The 27,923-nt window shown below is 35.7% G+C and overlaps 1 protein-coding gene across 5 annotated transcripts in view; it reads right to left on the minus strand.

The window, feature by feature from the left end:
- Positions 1-27,923, minus strand: part of PPP1R13B (protein phosphatase 1 regulatory subunit 13B) — a 69,109-nt gene that overhangs the window by 32,853 nt on the left and 8,333 nt on the right. For 4 of the 5 annotated variants that reach the window (XM_058845286.1, XM_058845268.1, XM_058845279.1 and 1 more), the window contains exons 1-4: positions 22,493-22,692; positions 10,601-10,748; positions 3,860-3,979; positions 2,334-2,401 (exon numbers count right to left, since the gene is read on the minus strand). In XM_058845286.1, coding sequence (XP_058701269.1) covers positions 2,334-2,401; positions 3,860-3,979; positions 10,601-10,748; positions 22,493-22,618 — 462 coding nt within the window. In that variant the 5' untranslated portion in view covers positions 22,619-22,692. Of the gene's footprint in view, positions 1-2,333; positions 2,402-3,859; positions 3,980-10,600; positions 10,749-22,492; positions 22,693-27,923 lie in introns of those variants that run through there. The other variant, XM_058845277.1, reaches the window with a different exon arrangement.

Raw genomic sequence — 27,923 nt, forward strand, 5'->3', positions numbered from 1 at the left:
CATGTTTCACTGCTGGAAGAGACTTAGCCAATTCTATTTTTAAGTTGAAAGATAATCTAATGAAATTTAAGCATTCACATAATGTGATTTTAAGCTAACCATTATTTAAATAATTGCTGATCAAGCATATATAGTTTCAAAGAACAACAACAAAAAATCTTACTGCATATGACAAAATGCCAATTAATAGAATTATCTAAATTTAACTGGATAGATTGCCCACAATTTTTTCCAAGACTATTGGTTCAATCAATAAAACTAACATTTATCTTAAAGTTTTTTATGCACGTCACACTTGCAGCTCTACCCAATATTAAGCAAAAAAATCAACTATTTCATCCTTAAAGCAGTACACATAATAAAAATGTACCTGAATGCAGAGTATTTGGTAAGATCTGAGCTGTCTTCAATGTTCCATTGGTTTGTGTTGATTTTAGGGCCAGTCTAACATTCAGCATGCCAGCAACAATGAATAAGCCTAATGCATTACGTAAGTGTAAGCTGATTAAATCCTTGATCCTGAAGCCACCTCTTTTTCCCCCTCCCCCTCTGATTTAAAACTTAGCACAATTGAAAATCTTAGTTTAAAACACTTCCAAAACCTAATTTGTACCATTTTGATCATAAAACCCATTACGATTTTACATTACTATAATGTCTTCAGGTTTTAGTCTATTTTCATAAACCAGGTATTTAATACACCTTGTTTCCTAAACCTGGTAAAAGCCCTTTTTAAAGTGATCAGTTCCCCAACAAATTTTAATTTTGTGGTCAACTTTTGGGATTTAAAAAAAATAGCAAAATAAGTGTCCTGAATGGAATGAAGATAGAATTGTTATTCAAGTTATCAAGTCTGAGCTTTACCCATAAAAACTCACAGCAAATTCAATTCAATTTGAGCCTTTCTATCATAATGTTTAGCCCTGCCAAGAAGTGAGACTGTAAGGCATTTTGCACATTCCAGTCCTAATTTCCAAATATACTATATCTCAAATGTAGTATATGAGCTATAACCCACATGGAGGAGTAGATCAGGAGAGGTCATGAAAGAGTTATGTTCCCCCAGCACTTTACAGCACCATGATCTCACTACATTGTCAATATGACAATGGCAGCAGGATAAACGGATCCATGCAGCAGAGGATATCAGCCAGTGCTCTCTACAGAAAAGGACTGTAGAAAGCAATACATGATTAACTGCTTTGAATAGGGAAAAAAATTCCTTCCCCTAGGTCCACAGCCATGCACAAAACAAGCTGCAAAGAGCTGCAAACTGACTGAACAACTCTGTTGCTACATGGGAGTGTGTGTGAATTTTAGATGTTAGTTATCAGGCAATATATGAGCACAGAAGTGTTGAATCTGCACAATTGTTTTTAAGATTCTCAGCTTGAAAAAACTGATTTTTTTGCTTTTAAACTTTAACTATTATTTTACTCTGAGAAAGAACCATATGCACATTTGTAAAGTGACAGTGCTTCACTAAGACAATATAACTATGAATTGATGAATTCAAATGTTTTTACTGAAATTTTAAAACGTTTAAAAATAGTTAACTATAGCTGGAATGTCTTGGTAAAGGCAGAAAAATGGTCCTGAACAAACAAGAACAGACTGCTTTGCAGAATCTTCATTAGTATTGAAGATGAGACAAGAGAGAAGAAAGTAAGGAGAGTTTCAGCTCAGGAGTAAAAGGCTTTTAAGCTATGTTAATTTTGAAAGAGATATACTATGTTTTATGTGTAAAAGAGAAAATGTTCAAACCAGGAATCACAGGTTGCCTATGGCATATAATTTGTATTTTAAATTAGAAACCTAATAATATATTAGTTAAAAAAACTCCATGTGTAGAAATGAATCAAGAGCATAAAACCAGTATAAAGTGAAGGCTCTGAGGGGTATGCAAGCTCTTTTACCAGCATCTGAAAACATCCCAATTCGTAGGTACATTGTCATGTTTCAACATAAAATGGTACGTCATGTATCAGTAAAAGCGAGATAAATCAAAGAAAAGACATATGGACATGTAATACAAGTGTGAAAGAATAATGTAGCTTGTTTTTACTTCACACAAATGAATAAAACAGATTAGAACATGAATTAATAAGACTCCAGGGCTTCTCACATCCCATAATTTCTTTCTAGACAGAAAATTCAGAATAGTTGATGAAAAAGACACATTGTCCCATTCACTTTCTAACAAAATCTGAACAAAACCAAGATCCATATATTTTTCCCCAGTTCCTATTATAACACACCTTAAAAAGTAATAATTTTTAAAACACAAAGTGTATGAGTGGTGTTGATCCAAACCTTTAAGATTTATTACATACCCCATTCTCTGTTCGTTTCTCCACAGGTATATTAATGCCATTTCTTTGATTTTGGGGTTGACGTCCACCTAAAAGTAAAGCATCACTCTTAGAGCGAACTTCAGTTTTCAACACAAATTCATTTTACTCTTGAGTCTGTTCTCAAACATTCTGAGAATTCTGTTCAAGAATTTCTATCAAACTTTTGCCTGTGAATTTTTATTCTGCTAGTTCCAAAGCTTTCTTACCAATGTTACTTTTTGCAAGCAGTGAATCACCAGAAATAAAGCTTTTAGTTTACAGAACTCCTCAGTTAAAAGTATAAACATGCAGCTCTATTTTCCTGACTTCTCTTTAGGGAAAGATGTCATGAAGGGCAATGTACTCAAGCTTTATATTTTGTGTCCATGAGAAGCAGTAGCTTCAAGTGAATACATTATAAATTAATATAGTAGAGGAAGTTTTCTAATGTCTAACTTATAAGCAGTTTTAATCTAGAAACTGATCCATAGACCAATGATGAATTAAAAAGCCTTGCATGCATGGTTCAGAAGCAATGCTTTCCTTGTGCACTGAAATTCTTTGGCTTTAAGTGTATCTTAAATTTCTTAACGTACTTTATCTTTGTATTGCCCAAAGGATAACACTATTTTACAAAGTACCTAATTAATACAAAATTCCCTCACACATTTTTGGGGCTGCTACTTCTGCATTCAAAACAGGCAGGAACCACTTAAAAATAAGAGAAGCCTCAGCTGAAAGGAATAAGGACTCAGCAAAGACTTGAAATCCTGTTGTTAAAAGTAGTCAGATTAGTTATATGAGTCAGGATAATCTGGGCATGCAAACACACCTCACTGAGACACCTTTCCTGTCCTTCAGACAGTCTGACAGCCATTAAGTCAATAAATGCACAGCCACAAAACTCTTCTCATAGATTAAGTAGAGTCTACACCAGTAAGTTCAGAAAACTAAAACACTTCTATTTTTTTTATTCTAGTCTTTTAAGAAACCCCACTTCATAGGGAATTGTTTCATATAAACACTTTTCCTATAGAACCAAGCAGACCAGCAATTTTTCAAGATGCAAATTATCACAACTATTAAATATACTTACATGAAGTATTGAGAAAGCAAAGACACTCTGCCAGTGATGTGTGTAAAACAGATCTGAGTTTTTAAAGGAGGCAAAGGCCCAGTCTTTTCTGTGCAGCTGAAAGAACAGCAGCTCAAAAAGAACCATTCTACCCTCTCAGTAAGAAAAAACTACACCAAGTCTCCAATATCCACCAACTTTTTTGGATCCAAATTAAGCAGAATAAAACAAATCTTGCGATTAGTCAGCGGACTGGTAGGCATTATTCTAAAGAAGGGAATTGGAGAACAAGAATAAAGGTGCCCCTGAGGAAGGTTCAAAATGGCTTTGGTACAAGGAAGCTTTCTTACACAGAACCACTGAAGTTCACTGAATGAACTAAAAACCAAATTCACTTCAGAAATCTTTTAAATCTGTTTCAGTAACAACACTACAGGATAAATGTACTTACTCTGTTCATTGCTTTCAGCTGGTGACTCTTCATGACGAAGAAAAAATTTCACCTCTTCCCTGCGGGGCCCCCACTTCTGTAGGTGGTCATACATCATATGATCAAAGGGTATGGGGCGCTCTAGAAGTACAAGACCAAAAAAAACCTTATAACTCCTTAAAATCAAGCAGGGTTATAAAAACTCTTATTAATGGTCAGAATGACCTTTTTGGTAGCAATTCAATCTACCCAATGTATTTTATCTTGCACAAAGTCTAAGAAACAGGCACCAACTGGATGTATGGTATTAAAAGCTGCCCTGCCTGTTACTGTAAACACAGCTCACGGCTCCACAGCACTAGAGAACCAGCTTGCAAATCCATACCAGTGTTTAGGAACCCTAATTTAGGAAATAGCAACTTTGCTCCCCATCACCACCAAATGGGCAATTTGTTCTATTATTAAAATAATTCATTCAGTTTGAACCTCTGGGTTTCCACAGAGACAAAAAGCCTTATCATTATATTGACATTTAATCTCCTAAGAACTTGAGCAGCTACTCCCACTCTAATACACTTTGCCAGACACTAACATCCAGTACATGTGGAATTACTGGCAACTCTTTGAAAAAATAAAGACTAAGTTCTATGCAACAGTCAGTCTCTTTGCTTTTCCCCAGGAAAACATTTGCATAGAGTAATTATTTCTTCTAAATTGATCAAATATATTGTGAGTAAGAGGCTGCACACTATATATTTAGTATTTCAAAATGCAAATACATTTAAGAAGACAAGTTTTTCACTGCTTCCATAATTACACTTGCATTAATTACCAGATGTTTTTATTAAGATAATAAGATCCCCATTTTAAGATCTAATACTAGGTATGGTACCAAAATACATCATCTAACCAGAACAAAATTTTATTATAAACTATACTTTGTTGTTAAAAGCAAAATACTTTTGGCCTCCAAAACCCCAACCACTCTGTCTCCCACTGGGATGAGCACCACTAAGTTTGTTATCCATTTCATACCTCACTCATTTGACATAACAAGACAAAATGATTCAAAGATATAAGAGAAATCTTGGGAAAAGCTTGGGAAAACGAAATCACAAATATACCTTTACCTTCATTCATTCATTCTTACATTCATTACCTTAAATGAGATTTACCTAACTTTTTATACATTATGAACTACGTACATGTACACGTCTTAATACGCTTGGGATACTTAACTGCAATACTTAAAAAACAATACACTTTAATCAATTGTTTCACAATGCATTTAATACAATAAACTTTTGTCAAAATATGTCATGTCAAATAGGTATGTGATTAACACAATTTAGCCACAGTTAGATCTAAGTGCTTTCAGTGGGGAAGGGTCATTTAAATCACAAGCTAATCATATTTATCAGGTGACTGGGTAGTTATTTTTCTTAAAAACAAAAAAAACCCTTTTTCCTGTTCCTCACTCAAGTTCTAGTGTTCTAGAAACATTGTCAACAATGTTTAAGCACACAAGAATAAGGTCAGTGGCTTATTACTACTCAGTTCTTGAAAAGAAACTTTAAAAGCATGATTTTCAGGTTTTTCAACTCCTAAAGTAAAGTAAGGTTTCAAGTGCTTTGAAGCACTACAGTTGCAGCATGACTCTTCTAAAGATCATTGAATGTAAAAATATTTAAGTGGTTTAGTTCAGAGACATTAGGACACAAGATATGAATCTTTAGGAATTTCCCCCAAACAGAAAAATTGCTAGGCAAACCCAGCTAAGTCAGGGCTGGGCTAATTCTGGAATGGTGGGGGGTAGCTGCAGCTTCATTCCTGGTTGAGCTGTTCTCCCATTAAAACTAAGGTCCTGATCCCAGAAGCTAGTCAAAGTAAGAGGTGTCATTTACATAATGCACCTTCAAAAAATTAAGTCTAATATTTTTTAGACAATGAGAATGGAAAGAAATGGCAAAGATGTTTTCTACTAGTTTAGCAGTTCTTTCACAAAACCAGTTTGGGGTGTTATCCTAAAGAAGACAGAAAACAGGTTAAAGTAGTAACAGCATCATCAGTATCACTGAAGCAATGAAAAGAAAGATGGAGCAGCACTAATTCTTTGCAACCTGGCTACATGAAACAAATTCAGGAAACAAAGAGGAAGAAATAGACATTAACACCTAACATAAGACATGGTGAGAAGTGAAATCCCCATTCCTTGCCACAGTTTAAATCCTTTAAATCTATAAGTGTGAGAAGAAAGCATGATTTTATATTTGCAGTATAATAGTAAAAGAGGTATTTTCTGAAAATCCCTGCTCATTAAGAACCAAAATCAAATCAAACCAAAGAGAAACGCTACAGTTGAATTTTTCCAAATTGTTACAGCTTCAGAAATATTTGTCAATAACTCAAGTCTCAAAACTATTTCAAACTTAAATTTTAATTTTTTTTAAATTTTAAGTATGAGAGACCATTCTGACAGTGTCAAGAAAATATTAAATAGGAGAATGGGTGTAGAGTAATAAAAAGGGCTGGATGCCTATACTTTAGCAACACATCAAAAATTATCTAGAGAACATTTGTCATCATGAATAACACAGCAGAAAACTTTGAAAAATGCATACATCCATTGCTACCTGAAAAAACTGCCTTAGATTTTCAGCTGGATCAAGATTCTAAAACATGTTTGAGAAATGAGCTACATTTCTTTCCTTTTAAGTAAAAGTTTTGAGGATGGGCTAGTTTTAAGTACTCCAAAACAAAACACTCTGTAAATCTAAAACATGGATATGCACCAATGTTTCACGAAAGAGTTGCAAAATTCTTCTTGTGGAGCTACAAATCCACTCGTTTAAAGTAAGTTTCAGGTTTCAAAATCTTTTTTTAGCCTGACTTCACGGATCCTGCTCTGTTAAATAAACACATTTACGCCTCCTGTACATGAAACCAGAATAAAAAGCAATGGATTTTCTTCAAACTCTCCATGGGGAGTTTGCTGTGATATCTGGAATGAGTTTTTCCCTGCTCACGTTTGTAGAAGTACACTCAAAGTACGAAACTATTTCTTTCACACTCTCTTGCCGCCTGCTTTACCACCACACTGAGGAATACCAGTTATGACCAGTTGCTGAAGGGCATTCCAGGTGTAAATGGAATAATTTAGTACTGAGTGGATTTAAAGGTTGAAATCAATTCTCTCTGGAAATATATTACAAGTTCCTGGCATCACACCTGTCTCTGACCCTCCTCACCAACAGCTATTTGCAATAGCAGGGGAATGAGGAAGAACATTCTGGTTTTGTCTCCTGTTAGAGTATGAGAAATCCTTGCAAAAAGAAGAAGCTTCAAATTGACAAAGTGCAAGGTGGTACAAAGTATACTGATATATCAGGCACAAATGCTATTGACTTTTTCAACTACTACTCATGAAACTGGAAAGGAGAGGGAAGAGAGAATGAAATACCAAAATCAAATGTGAATAAATGAAATGCTTAGGCCACGCAGCTCTGAGAAGAATCAGTTTGTTTGACTCTAATGCGAACAACATCTAAATATTTTACAGCTTTTATGAAGGCCTCAACCATTTCTTTGTCACACAAAAGCAAAGAGATATAAGATATAATAATAAATAAACCAATGTTTTCCAACAACTAAGCTATTGTAATCTTCCTCTGCACTGTAGAAATCTTACATAATTTTTGGATTTTAGTAACATTTTTCTGGAAGAAAATTGGTCTCTCGTCTTCTAAAAATAAAATCAAGTGTTTATCATCTACTTCTACATACACATTCAAAACAGGAAATCTGTTAAAAGAGACAGTATTTTGTTACAGCAATGCAGTTTAGAAAGGCTTTCAGGCATGCAAATTGCTATTTGTACCTGATGATACGATTATAGTCCACAAGCCCCAATGCTCTGAATTTGAATAGACATGCATTATTCAGCTGGGCTACCTAAAAGAAGCTGTGGCTGCCTGTAGAGGGGAGGAGTTAAGCACATTCACAAGAGGCCAGGTAGACTCTGTCTTATGGAGGGAGGTGTAATTTCTCACTTGTGCCACACGGAGAGACTAACAGGAAAACAGACCACTTATGGTGTGTGACTAAATCTAATGTGGTTTTTAAACCCATGATTTGCTGTATTAACTTTTGTTTTGAATTTTACTTTCCTACATGTCCTCTGAAAGAACACTTGCAGATCTCTTGAGGATAAGGGTGAGGGATCAGAGACAGTGTAATAGAAGAGATAAAATATGCTTTTCCACTGGTACAACATGCAGCAGTTTTACTGCAAATTGCCTCACACTTCCCACTCAGAACCACAGTTTAAAGTTTGTTGTAACTGTCACACTTAACTGTTCAGACTCCTGTTTTCTACATCAGATTGCTATTCCAGGCAAAATTAGTTTAAAAAACTTGAGTGGAGAGCATTCAATTTAGCTCCCAGAAGAAGCAGAAAGGAAAATTATCATATATATGCCCAGGTCATTCCACTGAGAAATCTATGTACCCTAGACTTCGGGTCAAGGACCTGAGGTCACAGATTTTGTAACAGCATCCTACATTTAAGAATAATGAAATAAACCTTTGTGCTGAAAGTACTGTCAGAGAGCCTCAAAACCAGTGTGCAGGGTATCATTTTTGCTTACTACAGGTCTGTTTGAAAGACCCAGAAACATAAGTGAGTGTTTTATTTTTTCTTTCATTCTCTCCAATATTTTCTATTCTACATTTTCAGTGGAATAGATCTATACAGTTGTCACCTTGGGAATTTAGGAGGTAAAGATACATTTGTGAAAGCACCTTCATGTGAGTTTTACCAGAAGTTCAGAGCTAAAAACAGGTAGAAGCTCTGGGCAGGTCTCTGCTCCTTCACCTAAGTGTCTGTATGTAGATCTCCACTTCAGAAAACTAGGTGAACTCCAGTGCCCAAAATTAACAAAAAACAACCCACTGAAATCAGTCATCTCCTTGTTCTACTCACAGTAATATGAAGATCTCCACTGGCTTTAATGGATTCAAATAAAAATAATTCTCAGGGTAGATACCCAAACTTTAGTCTTAGACCCACCATTGCAACTTTATGGATAAATTCTATTTCCCACTTTATAGAAGCTTGTAGCTTTCAATATCTAGCACTTTGAGAAATAAAGTATTTCACCCACAGATAAAATATTTTCTCTATCTTAAAGGTTATCATAGAAAACCTGTGCTTCTAAGGTCCAAGGTTTAAGTGTTCCAGGAAGATGCTGTGGATCACTTTTCCAGTTTCCAGTCACCCTTTAAAGCTAGTTGAAAACATTCTTTCCTACACTTTTTAAAAAGTACACCTTCAAAGTATTGTGAAAGCAAAAGAATAAATAATACCACATATAACATTGACAAGGGTTTGGAAAATGTTAGGAATATTTGAGTGTCATTGAAGTCTGCTGATCCATTTTAGCAATCTGTGATACACTTGGCATCATAGACTCCATAACCTAAATTTCCAATTTGAAGAAGTTTTAACCATTCTTCAAGTTCTATCCTTAAAGACATATTTTCTAACTTAAGTGTATACTGAATTTGTATTCCTAGAATTGCAGGCATACAATTCTTAACCTTTCCCCTGTTCACTCCTAGCTAAACTCTGAGTTTCTACTCAGGTAGGAAATAACTTCTTCAGGTATCTTTTCCTTTTACAAAGTCTTAGAACAGTTCAGAAAAAGATAAGGTATAGTTTTCCCAGGAGGAAAATATTCTGGACCGCCAAAAGGTAAAAGTTCCAAAGGCATCTGAATAACACCTGTTGAGTCTGTCTGGCAAAACAGCTCCAATCAAAATAAAACACCTCTATACAAAATTTAAGAACTCAGTATCGAGTTATGACCTCATCAGTCTTTACACAGAACAAATTACATTAAACACAGGTCACTTTAATAACTAAGAGATAAGATGGGGGATTGGAACTAGATGATCTTTAAGGTCCCTCCCAACCCAAACCCATCCATGGTCCCATTCTACAATTCTGTTAATATACCTGTTATCCCCACCCATCTACCAGTTCTACTTACATCCATACATTGATAAATTATAACCTGGGGGTGTGTACTACATGCAACTACAAGAATCCATTCAAAAATAGAATTTACCGTGCATGGATTTTGATACATTCCTGAAAAAAATTGCCTGCCTCATTATTCTCTGAATTAATAATTGCAACACAAATAGGATATGGACACTACTACCCGCTCCAAGAGAGGCTGTCAAATCTTTGAGAGGAAACGTTCATGAATAGGCGAGAGATACTAACTATGTCCCATTCTGGCATAATGCTGTCTGCAGAGCATCTGCTATTCATGATACAGAAGGGGAAAAAAAAAAGTATACTCTTTCTTAAATTTCAGCCTGTGTTCACATGCTAACAGTGAAGAAACAGGACTGGAAAGAATGCAGTTGGTGAACTGCACCTGCAAAAAAATCATCATGAGATTCCATATTGTCATTTAAATACCCTCCATCCTATTAGAAATAGAACACTAACAGATCTTATATATGCATTTTATTGAGCACTTCATGCTGAGGAAGAAAAGAGAAAAGAAAAAAGCCAAGAATTACATGAATTTCTGCTGTTATTTGAATTATCATCCTTTGTGTCAAAGTCAACTAGACTAGAAGAAAAAAAGAAGTACAATATGTAATTAAAATAATTAGTATTGACAAGTCACTCTTTTTTTATAATTAATGCACATATTAAAATCCATTTCCAGTGAACACTTTACTTACCATTTCCACGCCATACTTCAGCCAGATGGCAGCTTCCTTCTCCAGGCTCTTTACAGAACTCCACTACATCGCGACAGGTTGTTTCTGGTGTAATTGGAACTTCTGTCAGAATCTGTTCATTGTTGCTCAGAAACACAGTTAATATCATCTGAAAGAAATAAAAAGAAAAGTAGTAGAATACCTACCAAAAAAAAAAAAAAAAAAAGACAAGAGAGACAAAAATAAGATTATGGTTAATTTTTTTTTCCCCTCTGTAAATGGAAATGTGTACCTAGGATTGGTTACCACATTCCAAAGTAGTTTTCAGTTTCCTGTAACTGTGACAAAGATTTGGTCCTTTGTGGTTTTGGGGCTTTTTTGACAGTACATTGAATTGCAATTTTTTTTTTTAATCAAAGCTTGAGTTTAAATGCTTTAGTTCTGTCTGAAAATAAGGTTGGGAAGAAAGGAACAAATTTCAGCTGTGTTAGATGCCTGAAATCATAGCATTTAAATGTTGAAAATAAATGCACACTTTGGCAAAGTAACCAGAAGCTTCAGGATGTACTCAAAGATAAGTATTCCTAAAATGCACTAAATACTCTGAAATACACCTAAACTCAAAATTAAATGAGTAATTTTATACATTCTCTCTGTGCCTTAATTCCCACCTGTAGTCACAACACTGTTCTGTAAAGAGTGGATGGAAAAGAGAGAAGAACATGTTTTACAAGGCAAAAAATATCATAACAGAAAGTGTCCCTAAAGAACGTGATAAAATTAGTAACTCTGCATGCAATAAAAGTTCTTCCAGATCGTTCCCATAAATAAAATGTGGCATCACATATTGAACCTAATAACAGCTCTTCATTAAATGAGCACTCTCCACGTAAATAAAAGTTGTGCTTCAATTTGCATAGGCAACTCTTTAAAAACATTCATAATACTTTTATCTTTGGGACACATACATCAGCCAGACTGGAGACTGACATTAATAACAGCTAGATACTGAGTGAGAGCAGTCTGTCTACTTTAGAAATAGACACAGGACAAATTCCAAGAAAGCCCAGGCTTCGAGCTCTCAGTCTCGTCAGTCCTCCAGGCTATTTCAGTCCAGGTTTCTACTCTCCCTCAGCCTGCCAAGTTTGCATGCTGTGTCCTGAAGTTTTCAAGTACCTACACTTCAACACAAGAAGCAGTCAACCAGAACTGAAAATATACCAGAATTCACCCCTGAGTTTTTCCAACAGCAGCATAAAGGAAGCCATGGTAAAACGTATAATACGAGCTGGAGGAAGCTACAGGATGCAACCAACAGATAAAAATGAAACTGCCCATAACCACCCACTGTAAAAATCTCAAAATATTATTGTTCCCCCAACAGAAGATGCAGTCTCAATATTCAGTGACTGTGGTTATATAACAAGCAACTGATGCTGAATCTACTTGTGGAATTTGACCTCATATTTAAGAAGAAAGAGTCACATACATGAACGTAAACCAACAGGCTTAGAAGAAACCTTAAGAGGTCATCTAATGCAGTCTCTTGGCCTCAGGCAGGATAAACTATACCTGCATTATTCTGCAGAGATGCTTGTCTAACCTGTTCTGAAAAGCCTTTCATGATGGAAATTCCACCACTTCCCTAAGCCATCCACCCCAGAAATCCAGGATTCCTGTTGCAAGAGGAAGTTCTTAAAGTCTAGTTAAAGTTTTCCTTACTGCCATTTAAACCCCCTAGTTCTTCTAGCCACAGGGGAAATAGAAAACACGTTTTTTCCTCTTTTCTTTTTTCCTCTGCAGTTAAATTTAAAGAACCTGCAATATGTAAGTAAATCAGGTAACTTAACACCAGTTTAAAACAGCTTTTAGTGCCAGTATTCCAAAGTTTCCCCATAGCACTTGATAGCAGTTTCAGAACAAAACCCAGACTTCTGAAACTTCTTGTAAGTACCAAGAGACCCTGGCTTTACTGCCTCATAATTATTTGTGTGGAAGACCAGTTTTCTTGGTATGAAAGGATATATAGAATGTCTTAACATCACGTGATTTTACATGGTTTCCAGGTTTTGATTTCCTTATTTCTATAAAAGTAACACTGGCCCAGAAAATTTACTTCATGTCTTCAAGACTATATATATCTGCTTCTGCAGACAGACTGAATGAGAAAAAAAAAAGCCGCATAGGTGAGTGTCAATCCTATTTATCTCAGTCACTTCTCCATAAATTCCAATCTCAAGCACTACATAAACTCACAGTCCCCTTGGCAACACCAGGACAAAGTTTGCTATACCTCAATCACACCACTTGACTCCCTCAGCTCAGAGGGCATCAGTATTGTCTTTGCAAAGCTGGGTGTCACAGTTTCAGCCCAGGGTAAGGTATCTCACTAATGAGGAAGCAAGGTGCTGCAGCCAAATATTGGCGTAACACTCCTCAAGGAAACTTGGTTAAGTAAGGATTTATTTTCAACAGGTTATCTGAGTAATACTAAATAAACTGAAACACTGTGCTGCAAAACAAATATCCTGAAACATACACAGGAAGACTGAAAATATTGAACATTATTAATAAATGGCAATATTAACTAGATTTTCAAGTCAGTGTCATACCAGTCTCTGTTTGTGGTGGGAATGTGTAAGAATCAGAGGTATTACATGGTGATAAAATACAAATAAGCATTGATGGAGCCTGGAAATTAGCTGCTGAGGAACACAAGTGAAGCATACATTTGAAATACCCAAGTATACCCCACTGAAATAAACTAGTTACATGAAAAAAAAAACATTCTTAGCCAAGGATTACGACACAAAAAAACTGATAAATTCTTTGATTTCTCACTGGAAATAGATTTCTAAACAGAAGCAGCTTAATAAAACCATCTTGTAACATCGTGATTATAGCCATTGTAGCATTTCTTTGATTATTTCTCAATTCAGTTTTTAATATGTAAACACAGTGTCACACAACAGGATCAACCTAACACTCATAAGCAAATCACCTCAGAGATTCTAAATCGTCTTTTTTTCCACAATAAACTTCAAGCTCCAAACCTTACACTTTTTCTTTCTCACCACACACATGGGTATTACCTGTTAATCTCCTCTGTACTCCTGCTACCAATGGTTTGATTCCAACTTTCACAAATTCTCGTTTATTTTCACTTTTTTTTTTTTTTAACCTTCATGCAACTCTAGTGTATCCCATCACATTTCAGGTATTTTCTATAGCAAAGAAGCTACAGCAAACCTTCCAAGCTGGCTTCAAAATTACTGCCATCTCACTTCTCAGCAGACGGATGACCTCCTCCTAGAACTTGGAATGAGTACTCTACCCAAATCTTCTTTATCCAACAGATCCCTGTCTAATACTTGCATGCATTCCTCTTAGCATGGTCTCTCCCTTTCATCCATTCCCTCTTCAAACCATACTTCCTTTATTATTTAAAGGACACCTTTTATCATCCCAGCAATTTCTCAAGGAGGTAGAAAAAGGGATAAATCTACAAGAACATTTTCCTTGCTTATTATCACACCTCTTTAGTAGCTGAATAATGTCACCTACAAAAATTTCAATAGGCATCACTCACAGAGATGACAGATTTATCTATCTAGACCTAATCTCATGCTAAGGAAACTGAAATGTTGGCAATCTTCAGTTGACTCTTATGAATGCCTAGCTGTCAATTCAAGTTTTACAAGGCTGTAACATACCTTAGCCATGTTTCTCCAGTGATTCCCTAGATTTCATTCATCGTAACACACAGGTACCCAATCACCCTGAGCTGCAGTATATAAACATCTTTGACACAAACCATTTTCTCAGTCTTCTGTTTACTTTTCCTGTACCATATGTAATACAGAGAAAGGTGTTTTTTCCAAAAAGGTCCAGCTAATGCTCTCAGTTTGCAAACTTGCAAAAAATGTTTTCCAACTTTTCACTGGTGTGCCTTTTTTGCTCATGACAAGTGTCACAGCAAAAATCACCCTTCATGCCTACAGCCTTGACCCAGTTGCCTTTCTGTGTCAGTCCTGATAAACATGGTTTATTTGTTTTCACTTTCACTTCAATCTTCTTTCTTACCACTTTTCACTCTCTATCAATAAATTCATGTCAAATTGGCCCTTTACACCTGTTTCTACTCTCCATGTGCTTAACATTAACAGTTAGTTTTAAGGTTTCTTCAGTGTTGTCCACCATGCCTTATATGTACCCCCAAAGCAACCTCATTATTTTCATTGGAGATCCTCCTTTGCTGCTCTGGCTAAAAAAACACATCAGACACAAGTCAAAGTCATTAATACGCTGGAAAGTGCTGCCAATGAGGTGATAAATATTGTTTTGTCTCCTTGGACTTCTGTAACCATCCAGTTCATAGCTTTCTTCATCCCTAACCAAGATTCCAAGAGCTGTGCAACAGAGATGGATTCAGCCTGTCTACCACAGCAGAGATCCCACTAGTCACAACTAAATGCCTTACACACAACTACACAGAATCAAATCATCTTTCAAATGGGTCTGATGGCCTTTCTTCTAAATGAGCTTGGTCTGGCTGTCCCAGAATCCACCTTGACCTCCCTACTTGTGTTTTGCTATTTAAGTTTTACTCCCCTAATAGAGTGTGCAATTATTTCTGGAATAAAACTAGACCACCACCCCAAGCACAGCTGATATAGCACGTTGATTCTTAGTTAAGATGTGGTCTAGAAAGCCAAAATTCCAACTACTGAACAAAGTTTTTGTCTCACCATTTTTCTACAATCTTACAGGAAAAAAGTCAACCTTTTTTCATCTTCAGCTAGTGAATTAAAAAAGTATACAGTTAAGTAAACCCTCTTTAACAATTTTTGTGGAGACAAGAACTACATCTCTCTCAACGATTACCTCATGCTACCGAGACCCGAAACACTGCAGCTTGAGAAGAAATAAATTGTACACCCACGTCTCCATTGCCTTATGCCCAAGCTTACTAAGTCAGCCAGCTGATATTTACTGCAAAAACAACAACAAAGCCCATATAAGTAGGCATTTCCTGATATCCTACTCACACCAAATTGAGGTATTTAAGCTATCAGAAAGGAACCAGACAAGTACAATTCCAGGACATGTTGAAACATTGGAATTGAAAACAAATTTAAGATTATTTTCTTACAGTAATACTGATGTATTCTACTGCAAAACAAGGAAGCGAGTTCTGTGGATGAAGATGGCGAACTATTCACTTGGCTTTTTTGTTTTCTGTATAACCAGTTTTAAACTAAACCCCATGTTTCCAAACAAAACCAGAGTTCCTGGCAAAAACAGATCTGAACATCATTACTTTTCCTGCATGTAATTTTATGTCCATAATTTACAAAAGAAAGACATGTATAGGAAAGTTTAGAAGCAAGATCATTCCAGCAGAGAACCAAAGGTTAAGAAAAAACACCCCTGCATTGCAAGAAAATGAAAACCCTTGATTTTTCTCTTTGTGCTATTACTCTTATTACCCATATTTAGAATGCCTACATGATATTGAAGGTCGAGCAGATAATAGAGAATTTTATTGACAAAAAACTTTTGTCAGTTTAAGAATTATCAAACATATAACTGCAATTTAAAAACATACCAGATATTTAATATAGCTAAAATCACGTACTATTGTTTAGTCACATTAGACTCTCCCTTTGCCTTTTTTTTTTTTTTGTCTTTAAACCAGCCTAGAAATTTCACTGTGTAAATGAACAAGAAACAACCAAAAAAACCCTTCTCTAGCAGATCACTGAAGAGACATTTCAAATACAAGGCTGACACACAATGGAACTTAAAGTACAAAACAATTTCTGATAGAAATGCCAACTTCAAGCCTTCTGTTTCACAGGAAGGCATTATCTTCTCACCATGCACTTTCCCCTAGCAAAGAGTTCCAAAACATTCATGCATGATCTTGCAATGTTTTGCCATTTCAGAGCTTTTAGCACTGCCTACAACTCCAAGATGAAAACAATCAGTGAAGACAAGACTTTGCTGATTAAAGTGAAGTGAATCTCTCTAGAACAGTAGAACCTCAGCATCTTCCAAGGATTTTAACAAATTTTGCTAACTTGGAAGTACCAGGAATTTGCTCTATTCAAGGCGCTACTATGATAGTTTTAACTGGGAATTAAAAACCTGTATCTTACTGAAATGTCATAGTCCCATCAACCAAATAAGAACTTTGAGTAAGACTAAGGATTTCAGCTACCAGAAAAATTACAGAATGAGAGGCAAGCAAAATGTGAAAAAATCATCCCTTTGGTGATGAGACACAGTAATATGCACAACTTTGCAAGTAGAATGGTCAGTAAAACAGTTACAAGTTATCAGTCATCTCATGCAAGTTTGCTTGCCTGGAATTCATGCTATTATATAAAACTTCCATCAGTTACAGCTGTAGGAATTGTAGTTGTACATTTCAAGCATTAAAGCACAGTTAATTTTTGTTGCAGTGGGAACACAGCCCCTTTTTATAATTACAGACTTAATTAGGTAAAACTTTAAGCAATTACATTAAGAAAACCCACAAACTATGAAATTTTAACCACAGAGCTGTCTGAATTAAAGCCATCTAAAGATCCTTTCTTGACTCAAGTCACGATTATTTTTTTATAGTATTGAGATTTCAGAAGGAACAAATCCCAAATAAATCTCTGATGTTATTACATGCAATCCCCAGAAAAACAGTAGTAAGATCAAACAATTCACTTCTCTGTATAAGAAATATTTAAAATCCATCTAATCAACAAGTTTATCCACCAGCATGCTTTTTCCAATAATTACTTAACTTCAGAATGAAGCTGTTATTTTAAAAAATAAATATGTTGAAGAATTTCTTGCAGTATGCTTATGAGTCTTAATTCAAATTAAAGCATCAGGACATAAAGCAAATTTATTATCAGTTACTGTGGTTTTCACCAGGAGATTTCTTTTCTCTAACAGCTTCTTGTTTTCGTTCCCCATATATGGGGTGAGAAATTACTGCAATCAATTTCCATACTTCTAAACAGCTTTCCTCACATCCTACTCACATTCAAGCCGTATAAACTTTGAGTTCAGGACAAAATTTAAAGCCCAGTGATGCTTTTGACTGCATTAGTAAAATTCACAAAGGGAGCACAACAGACTTCAGTGTGCACAGAATACAAAAACGAGCAAAATTTTCTGCCAAAATGTAGACTTGTGAAACCAATAGTTTCTTGCTATACTTTCAAATTTGAAGCCAACTGCCTCCATATGGCCTGCAAAACAATCCACAAAACCGGGAGTGAATCTCAGACACTAAAAATGTGAAGTATTCAGATATGGGCTACTAACAAACATTAAAACCTTAAATTTTACTATTGGTAAACTCAAGCATTCATGAGGTTAATAAAAAATATGATCAAGGTCATATTATTCATGGCCAACACTTTTGATTTAATCTTATGTTGCCTAAATGTACTTCAATAAACTTATCTCACAGAAGCTTTTTTTTTGCCTTAGCTCGTATGCTAGCTACATTAACTAGCTATTTTGCAATAGCAAAATTCTGCAACTGAAAAAAAAAATGTGATCCACCCTGAGCCCACCTTCACCATGCTCTGCTCTAGACAACCTGCCCACAGAAAGCACAACCAGGAACTTGTTAGACAATAGTTGTGCATAAAATTACTTCTCTTGCTGAAGCACAGGAATAATTTTAATTAAGTACTTAACTCCTCTTATAGAAACGTAGAAGTATAGATTTAAAAGAAAATTTTACAAAAATGTACAGAAATCTTGTTTAAGGCCTACATGTTGTGAAGGCTGAAAGAACTGGCAGAACCAGAGATTTCCTCTCAGGACTTCCAGGACTGTTGCCTTTACCCCTTCACGAGCTGTCATATGCAACAGCAAGGGTTCAACAGGACTCAAGCTATTTCAAAAACCTAAACCTACCTAGCAGGTGTTTGCTGAGGGGATACTTACTACACTTTCTTTTCTTTGACAGAAAAATAACTACAGCATCATTGCAGATCTGGAATCTGAAGCCCCTTACTCCTGCAGTGGCAGGGAAATAAGCCAGCATTTTTGCTAAAGGAAGGAAACAGAAACTACCATCGGCAAGACAGATCCACAAACTGTTAAATGAAAGGTATGCAGCAGTTAAATGAAACACTTCCAGAGCTCTAGGAAAACAATACCTAATGAAAACAATAGCAACTAAGAGTTCACTTGTGTAAACAACAACCCAAAGACTACAGGCTGTGAGAAGCAAGATATCAACAGGGCTAAGAAAACAACTGACCTAAAAAAAGTTAAGTTTCTAGCATCAGTCTAGGGCAGAAGAGTGACATCATTTAGACATTATAATCCTACATCAGATTTTAGACTACATTATACTACAGCTACTATGTATGTATGCATGTATGTATATATATATACACGATGTATATATATATATGTGTATATATATATACACGATGTATATATATATATGTGTATATATACTACTATACTACAGCTATATACAAAGTCAGAGTCATCCATGGAAGTGAACCACTGCCAGATCTCCAGACATCAGGGAAGCTAAAGTTATTTGTTAAAACATTGAAATGCCTTGTTTTAGACTCAGACAGTTCTGCTAAAATCAAGCAGGAGCTGAGATTTAGATAAAATTTAAAAGGTGGGCAGTTAACTTGTGGTTACAGCAGGGAAAAATGAGTATATCTTGAAAGAGACAAACGAAAAAACAAAGAGATTGCATTACATATAAAACTGCTATTTTAGAAGAATATCTGTCCAAGTGCAATATTTATCATCATCAGCTAAAGCAACACAGCCTGAAGTTAGAGGAATCTATAAAACATGCCTCTTGTGATGTTTTCTAGTGGAAAATATAATTTGGCACTTGCTTCAGAACGAGTTCAACATCCCTGCATCATATTATCTTTTGGCTTGATTCCTAAATTGCTACATCTGGAGAAACAGCAAGAGATCTTGTTGTTGTTCCTTGACGCAAATAATTCTACCAAAGGACTGTGAAGACATCAGTTACCACATAAGAGACTCTGGAACACAATGATAATTCTAGGTACACTGACAAGTTCTTGCTGAGCACATTTCTCCATCAGGCAACACAGATTAAAAATGGAGAGACTTTTACTCTTCCCAAAACAAGGCTCTGAAATTTTGCTTTCTTTCACTGTTTAAAAGACAGTGGGCCATATACTATTTTTCATGATATACACAATTATTATTGAAAGGTGGAAGCTGGAGACTTTTCTTCAAAGACTTTCTGCTCTAATCGGTTGATGCTTACAATGTTCATGACGACTCAATATGTAAATTCTCATCTGGAAAATTAGCATCATATGATTTCTTATAGGACTGTTGCAAATGTGTCTTACCATCTATAAACCAAGAGTAGAAGACTGATCTTCAAATAAAGCTGCTCCGAAGAAGTTCCAGAGGTTATTTTAATACTTTCTGTCTTCATCAATGATACCGTTTTTTAATCTTCAGGAATATTTTTTTCTGTGAATCTTTGAATTACAAACCTCATCTAGTACTACTTGCCTAATTTTAATGAGATTTATCTAAAGCACCTTGAAACAAACCAATAAAAATCAGCTGCCAAACTTTTGTAATGATTAATTAATAAGTAAAAAAAAAATTCTAATATATTTAAGAAACTAGCAAATAGGCCAGCTGTAACAAAGGATATTTATAAATAAAAATTTCCTTACATAATGGATTCCTACTAAACTCAGAAAACTGCAGCAGCTGCTGCATTTCCAAATGCACAAAATACTACTAGCACACAGGAAGTCAGAAGGCTGAAGGACAGCAAGACTCCGGATCAAAACAAGGCTGCACTGGTGCAGTCATCTTTCCAATCGTCCATAAACTCCACCAGCTCAATTTAATAAAACGTGAACATGATGCTCACAGTTCTAGTACCCTTCACACCTTCAAGTCAGGGTCCTTCAAACCAAACAGTTCAGAGTTATGCGGGGACCCCCAGTACAAGTCAGGTGGGGCCTCACAGCCCCCAGGGAAAAGGAGGGAGGAACCACTGTGGCACTACAACTGTATCTCATTGTACAACATCCCACACCTCACTTAGGTGAGGTCTAAATCTTTCATATCTAACAGGGTAACCAGTATGCCACACCTCAAACGCATCACAAGCTTGCTAAAACAGTCCTAAAGTATAAACTGCCCATTCCATTTCATCAACTGATGAGACATGAATAACATGTTAAAAATACCCTTAAATATTTTATTCTCCAAATCATTAAGGAAGACGTGGCTGAAGAACAACACAACTGTAGTGCTGTAAAATTCACAGTACATGCGGGTGAACTGGCAATAAATTAAAACCAAAACTAAATGAATTCAAGATGACTCAGCCTCAGAGATCCTTTTATTACATAATAATCTCAGCTTTCCAGTCAGGGGGAAAAAATATTTGTGTTCACTAAAATGAAAGGTTTAAAGAAAAAACCCCACCCAAACTAAAGCACCACACACAAATGCAAACAAAAAAACCTCCAAAAAAAACCCACTCGCAAACCCAAACCAGAAAAAACCATAAACACACAAAACCTCCTGAACCCCAAACGCTACAAAAAAGGACACTCTCCACCAAGACTCAAGAATCAAGATGACAAACAAGAAAGACAAAAAAATTAGTATTTTACTTTTATTAGGTGAGGATATGGAACAAAGTCCCATACAAGTTTTTTGGCATATTGGCATTAGCAACACTGCAATTTACTTGGAAAGGAAGCTCAGTCTGACAACTCAGGCAAAGCTGAAGAGCAGTGGCTCAGTGTGAGGGTTTGAGTCAACTTTCCTGAAAGAAAACAATCTTCAAAATCAACATGAAACAGAAGTGTCCCATTGAATTTGTATCATAGAACTGAATGTTCTCAAATTATTAAAAATATTTTGGCCAAGGTTAAGGACAGGGAGGTGCTGATGTTTCTCCAGTCTTGCGTTCGACCTTGTCAACAGCTACAGCAAAGTCATCCAAAATCCACTGAATTCCAGAAAAGCATGACCTACCTACTGCATTGAAAAATCATCTCATTGAAAAAGCACAGGACACAGACAGACATTTGTATCTTTTCTTTTACAAACCTGTCAACAAAATATGAAAAACCACCCCATCAAACAAAAAAATCTAAGCCATGAACCAAAACAAAACCAAACAACATGGTACTTTTACTAAATATCAGGCTTTTTGTCAAATAATAAACATGATTTGCAGCACCAAACATAATTTTATCATTTTACAAACAAGGAACAATTTCTACAAAATCTATAGACGCACAACCATATGTAGTGTTGCAAATGGAACCAGCACTATTCTTTCTTCTTTATTTTCAATAGAATGAGTGCAGAGAGTACTACTATAGCTTTCTTCCTCCGAGCAGGAAGTATATAACAAAATACTGATTGTTTAGTGCATTGCTTTCAGGGAATACCAGCCATTCAATCTTAGATGTAAAGATGTTATCTGGCTTGGTAAGAAAAATAGTAAGTTAAAAGTGAATACATCCTTGGGGATTTAACAGGCAAGCCAGCAGAATTTTTCTTTCATCAGAGTGGAATAACTCTTTCCAAAACATTTCTTTGGTTTTAAGGTGGCAGATTTAAAAATTAAAAGATATTGTTTTGTACTCAGAAGTCCATTTTGGTTGAATCAAGAACTACTACTACTAAATCAAGCTAAAAGGTAAAATTTAAAATCTTAGGCATTTTATATACAAAAGAAACTCATAAAAGGCAATAATCCCTGAACTTCAAGTAAAAATCTCTCACACACACACTCTAATCCATTATAAAGATTCACTGTTTGGTTTTACAAAAAGAAATCCAAAACCACTTAAGATTACAGGAAATAAACAAAACTTAATGTTGTCCCACCTTCTTTTTTGTAATTCTGTCCTTGCTCCACTGTTTAGAGTTAAATCCAGTCTTTTTCCGTAGCCAAGATTTCCCTTTTGATGTTTTTATAATATTCTGAAGAACCATCCTTAAAATATTCTTCATATGGACAGCTGTAAATAGTGACTATAAAAATGTTGTGTAAAGCTAAAACCTAATAACAGTTTCTGTGCAACAACTACAGTGAAAAACTACTTAAATGGAGTATTTTTGGTCTACTGGCACATGAATTCAGGCAGTAATGACAAGCAGTGATAAGAAGTCCTAAAGAAACAAGACAGGCCACGGTTGTGACAGGAACAAGATAGGCTGGATCAAGTTTCACCTAATTAGGCAAGTTTGCAGTAGTGGAGTTCTGCTATCCTCTCATTGTGCAATAGCAGTCTTTGTTGCTATTATAATGACAACAAACAGTAAGTATTTTTCTTAAATAAATTTAGTTGTAAGGCTCTGACTGTCTCAAAAGACACAGAAGTGATTTTCCTGTTGAAGGGGGCAATGACAGGAGCAGAAGTCCCAAGAGCAAATGACTGTAAAAATTATCAAAAGACATTTCCATGACACATTTTCTTAAATCAAAAAATGTTTTAAATGGAACAACCAGCTTAAAAACAACACCACCATATATTTATGCCTAAAAATACTGTAGTTCAGGCACTACTCCCTTCTTGGCAATGTCTGTCTTCTTGCTGGACATAATTCAAGCAACAGAGAATATAAACTGTAAGCTATGTTTCTGACTGTCTCGTCATGTAAAGGGACAGCAAATGTTTATTATCTTTCCTGTCAACACCACACAAGATTGGGCATGGGGAACAGGCAGTGCACTGGCACCAGCAGTGCATTCAGCTCTTACTCTACAACTGCAGGAGTGAAGTATAATTCTCCAGCCTGATCCGTTCCCTTCCTAGGGCAAATGGAGAGAGGACGGACCCAAGGGTAAAAACAAAACAAAACCAAACCCAAACAAACCGACCCACACTATGAAAGATCAGCAGAACCAGACAGCCCATCTCTCTGACAGCCATGAGTCACATTCTGTGTAGTACCTTGCACATTAACTGCAAGAACAGAAAAGCAGGGAGCTCTCAACTTCACTCTTCTGAGCCACAGCATTTTTACTTTACCCTTCCCTACCAGCAGCAGCAGAGCAGACAAAGCTAATGAGATACTTTAAGTGCTTTGACATTCAGAATCAGTACTGTCCTCCCATAACACATTTTGTCACTAACAAAAACATTCTGATCCCATGCAGTATTCTTCCTTCCTGCTCAGCAAACATGTACCATGTTGAGAGATTGATTGAGAATATCATTGGGGGAATAGCATCAGATGTTTAAAATGCTGCAACTTAAAAAAATTAACCTGTTAGCAACTAAGAACATTTTAAATAAATGTGAAACTCAAGGCTATTTCTTAAAAGGTAAGGGTTGTTTTGCTTTAGGAAGGACGGAAAAAATCTAATCTGGTTATTCTCCAAAACCAGATTGTATCTTGATCTTCCAGAAAAACAAACTATCACATGAATAAATATTTGAGAGGAAAAGCTGGGCTTGTTTTAGCACATATTGTGCCGTTCTTACAGCGATGGCTATGGTCTGAATTCTTCTAAACTGACCCCCAAAATTATAAAAGCCTTACTTAGGAAGGCAAGACAGACATACAGACCAGCAGTATATGGAAGGGTCAGACACTAAAGTCTGTCATATCTGTTGGATAACAGAGTTCTTTCAAAAGAAGAATAGGAACTAAAATAAACATGTGTCACTGAATTTCCTTTTCATCCTGTCATCCCTCCTGAAATAACTGAAAACATCTGTGTGTAATTTGTTAAATGAGACAATAAAACCAATACAAACACAGGGTAGCCCCTTACGTTCTATGAATGTATCATCTCCACACTGAGTACCTGATCCAGTGCAGGCATTTGGCTGCTTTAGAATTGCTGTTGTCAGATAGGTGAATACAAATCTAGGCTGTATGTAGAGAAATAAGAATACCAGTCTCTGGTTGCTTAATGTATCAGCCTCAAAATCCTAAATTAAAGAAAGAAGGGGATTTTCCTCACTAAAATTTCAAGAAGTTTTGAATGTTCTAAATGAAGGAGGTGATACATGCACTATTTCACTGACGTAAGTTGTTCTCTTACATTAAATGCAAAAAAATCCCATGTAAGATCCAAGAAGTCTTGGCCTGCATGACAAAGCTCATATGTAGCAAATCTATACACCTGCAGATTATGTAAATCGCTCAGTAGGAAAGTCACTGCAGCCTGCAATCCTACTAAAGTACTTTAATGTGAAGACACTCATGATCTCTGAAAACTACATGGAATGACGTAGAAAGGATATAAAGGAAAATTCAAAACTCTAATTCTCTAAAATGTATGCAACTTTGCATCAAACACCTACACAAAATGGAAAACTACTGAATATAAAGGTAGAGATGAAAACTGATAGGTGTGAGCAGCTAAGTACACTTAGAGAAGTAATGACCAAGTAAGAAGAAAAGCAACTGCATGCAAGGTAGCAATAACTTTAAATTAAGGCTTATTTGTTTTAATGACTTTTGTTACACTTCGCCAGCCTCTTTTATTTTACTGTTTCACTACTACCACTTCTCTCCACTTGATATCTAAGCCATATTGTAAATGCTCAAAGTGCAAATGTACAATTTATTTAAACATGCTTAACTACAAATGTGTGATTGCACAGAGGCTCTCTAAACAAAGCTTTTCCATATTTTTTGAAAATTAATCTAAACAGACACCTTACTATTACATCCAGATGAAAATGAACTTCTTATAATTTGATTTAACATTTAAAAAACCCAAACACCTTGGGTTTATTTTTTTATGTATTCTCTTTCTGTTTCGACAGTAAGGTCAATAAAAAATCCATGGATCATACTGGGAAAAGTAAAACAATCATAAAACAAAAACCCCATCAATGATAACAACAAAATCAGTATTTTCACAGATTATTGTAAATTAGTAACACATAATGAGACAGGTACCTAGGTTTACATATCAGTTCCACTTCAGTAAACTGACAACCAAGTTTATACTTTTCTTAAACCTATTGCACTGAGGTAAAAACATGATGTTCCTTTATATTAACAGCTGTACACTCAATAACCTACACAGAGAATGAGTTTTGGGGAGCGTGTTTCCTTTTTCTCATATGAGTCTGGAGTGTATGGAAGGAATTTTACAATCTGTTCTCCAAAAGATGTTAGAAACACAGTGGCATCCCTAAGCCCACAGGAAACCAGATTGTTTATTCCAGTATGACTACAGACACTAATATACAAAAACATACAGGTCTACATGAAAACATTCATGTTTTTGCTTTCTCTCACATATTTGAACATATGTTGTCTCACAAGAAAACTGCATTATAGTGCAGTTTTCTTAACAAGAAGAATCACTGAAAGACTTTGGTCCCCACTTCAGGTGGGAGGAGAAGACAAATTCAGACACATCAGAACTCATCCCTGAGCACTGAAAGAAAAGAATCTATTGAAACCTCAATGCTTGAAAAATCTCTAAATCATTGGAGAGATAATAAGAAAAAGCTGACCAAAAGCTTTTTCCTGCTCGGAAAAGATAAGGGCAACTACATGCATGCTCCAGATCAAGCTGACTTGTAAATTTGTGTCAAAGCTTGTCCATTCTTCAGAACTCAGAGAGTGAACTGAGCAGAATTTGGTAGCTTCAGATGGCTGGGGGAAGGGAGCAGCAGCAAATGGGGGTAATCCAGTAATGCCTCGAAAACCCAAATCACAAAGATTTGTCAGGTTGAATGTTATAAAACACCCAGAAATACAAAAATACCGTATTAAAAGCACTGTACAGTAAATCCTTTGATTTAGTGTGTCTTTTATGTCCCTTCAAGTGCTTTTTCAGGTTATTATTTTGAACCATAAACACAAAAATTCCTCTATCAAAATATTCTAAGGGTTGATACACATGAAAGAGGATCCAATTCAGAAGTACTTTATGTTTAGCTAAAAATGAGCAAAACTAAAATACTTGATATATAAATAAAATTATTCAAATGTAAGTATTGAATTTGATTTCAAAATCACACTGAGGTACACAGAACAGTTTATAATTCAGAATTCAAACTGATTTAAACCTCCTTCACCACTTTACCTCCTATCACTTTGACAAAAACAAATACTATTGCCTTCCACCATTTGGGGCGGCAGAGGGAGGAAAGGTAAAAATAAAGTACTGCAGTCAGGAACTTGGCAGGAAGAGAGCACTGCAAACAAGACCTGAAATTTATTTGTTTGAGTGTAAAGCTTGGATATGTATAGCACCTTCCCATATCCAACAAGCCCTTGGTGAAGTGTTAATAAATAACAATAAAATGACAGCTACACTGTACTCTTAGCACACCAAAAAACTATTCAGAAAAAGCACTGAAAAGATTTCCAAATGACACGGGCTAGAATAGACTCAAATCCATGTGATATGGTTTTAAAATAATTGCATTGATCCTGACATGATTTAGAAGTGTAAAGGAGGTCAACCATTACAGATCTTTTTTCCACAATCAGAAGTATATGATTCAGACTTGCATCTAAAATTGACTGAAACTTAGATGACTTGGGACAATAAAGCAGTACATTAGGAAATTAAGCATCAGGCATGCTGAGACATTCAGAGCTGCACACAGAGAAGAGTTTCATAGTTTATTTTTACAAAACACTGTTTCAAGAACTCGGTTATCTCCCAAAGTATACCTACAGTCCAACTATTTGGTGCCTGGATAGTAATTAACACGTTCACTAGCCTGAAAAATCATTCAAAATTTCAATTCCAAGAACTTGCATTTTTAAATACACAGCAGTAAAATCTAACCATTTCTCTGTGGACAGATCTGAATAGCAACTTTAACACTAAGAACCTGGTTTGACTACTTTGACGTATTTGAATAAGTTAGGTATCTAACATACCCATGTAGTATAAAAATTATCTTGTAAGATTTGTAAGCAATGGCTTCACAGATGCTTTCTCAGATGCCCAAACAAGTCAGTTAAGCTGTCAGTGGGTTACAGTTTCAGTCAAATAACCACTGGTTGAACTGTTTAAACTTGTCAGGGATACTAGTTTCCTATGCTGTCCATACCATCACATGGTTTATGCTCTGACTATCCCATTATTCTCTCTATGAAACACTAACAGCCTGCCAAACATATTACAGACATCAATTATACCATAACAATGTGAAAATGTTCTCTCCTTACATTTTATCTTTCCAAAGGAAGTGACTGAGATTATCAGTAACATTTATTAAAGACACAGTATGACTACATTTGGGATTTAAGTAATTTGAAAACCCCTCTGCCTAGATAGAATAAATTCAGGACAGATTTTGACCACCACCCTGGTTACGATTCC

Source organism: Poecile atricapillus, chromosome 1 (genome assembly GCF_030490865.1).
Source record: "Poecile atricapillus isolate bPoeAtr1 chromosome 1, bPoeAtr1.hap1, whole genome shotgun sequence".
NCBI lineage: Eukaryota > Metazoa > Chordata > Aves > Passeriformes > Paridae > Poecile > Poecile atricapillus.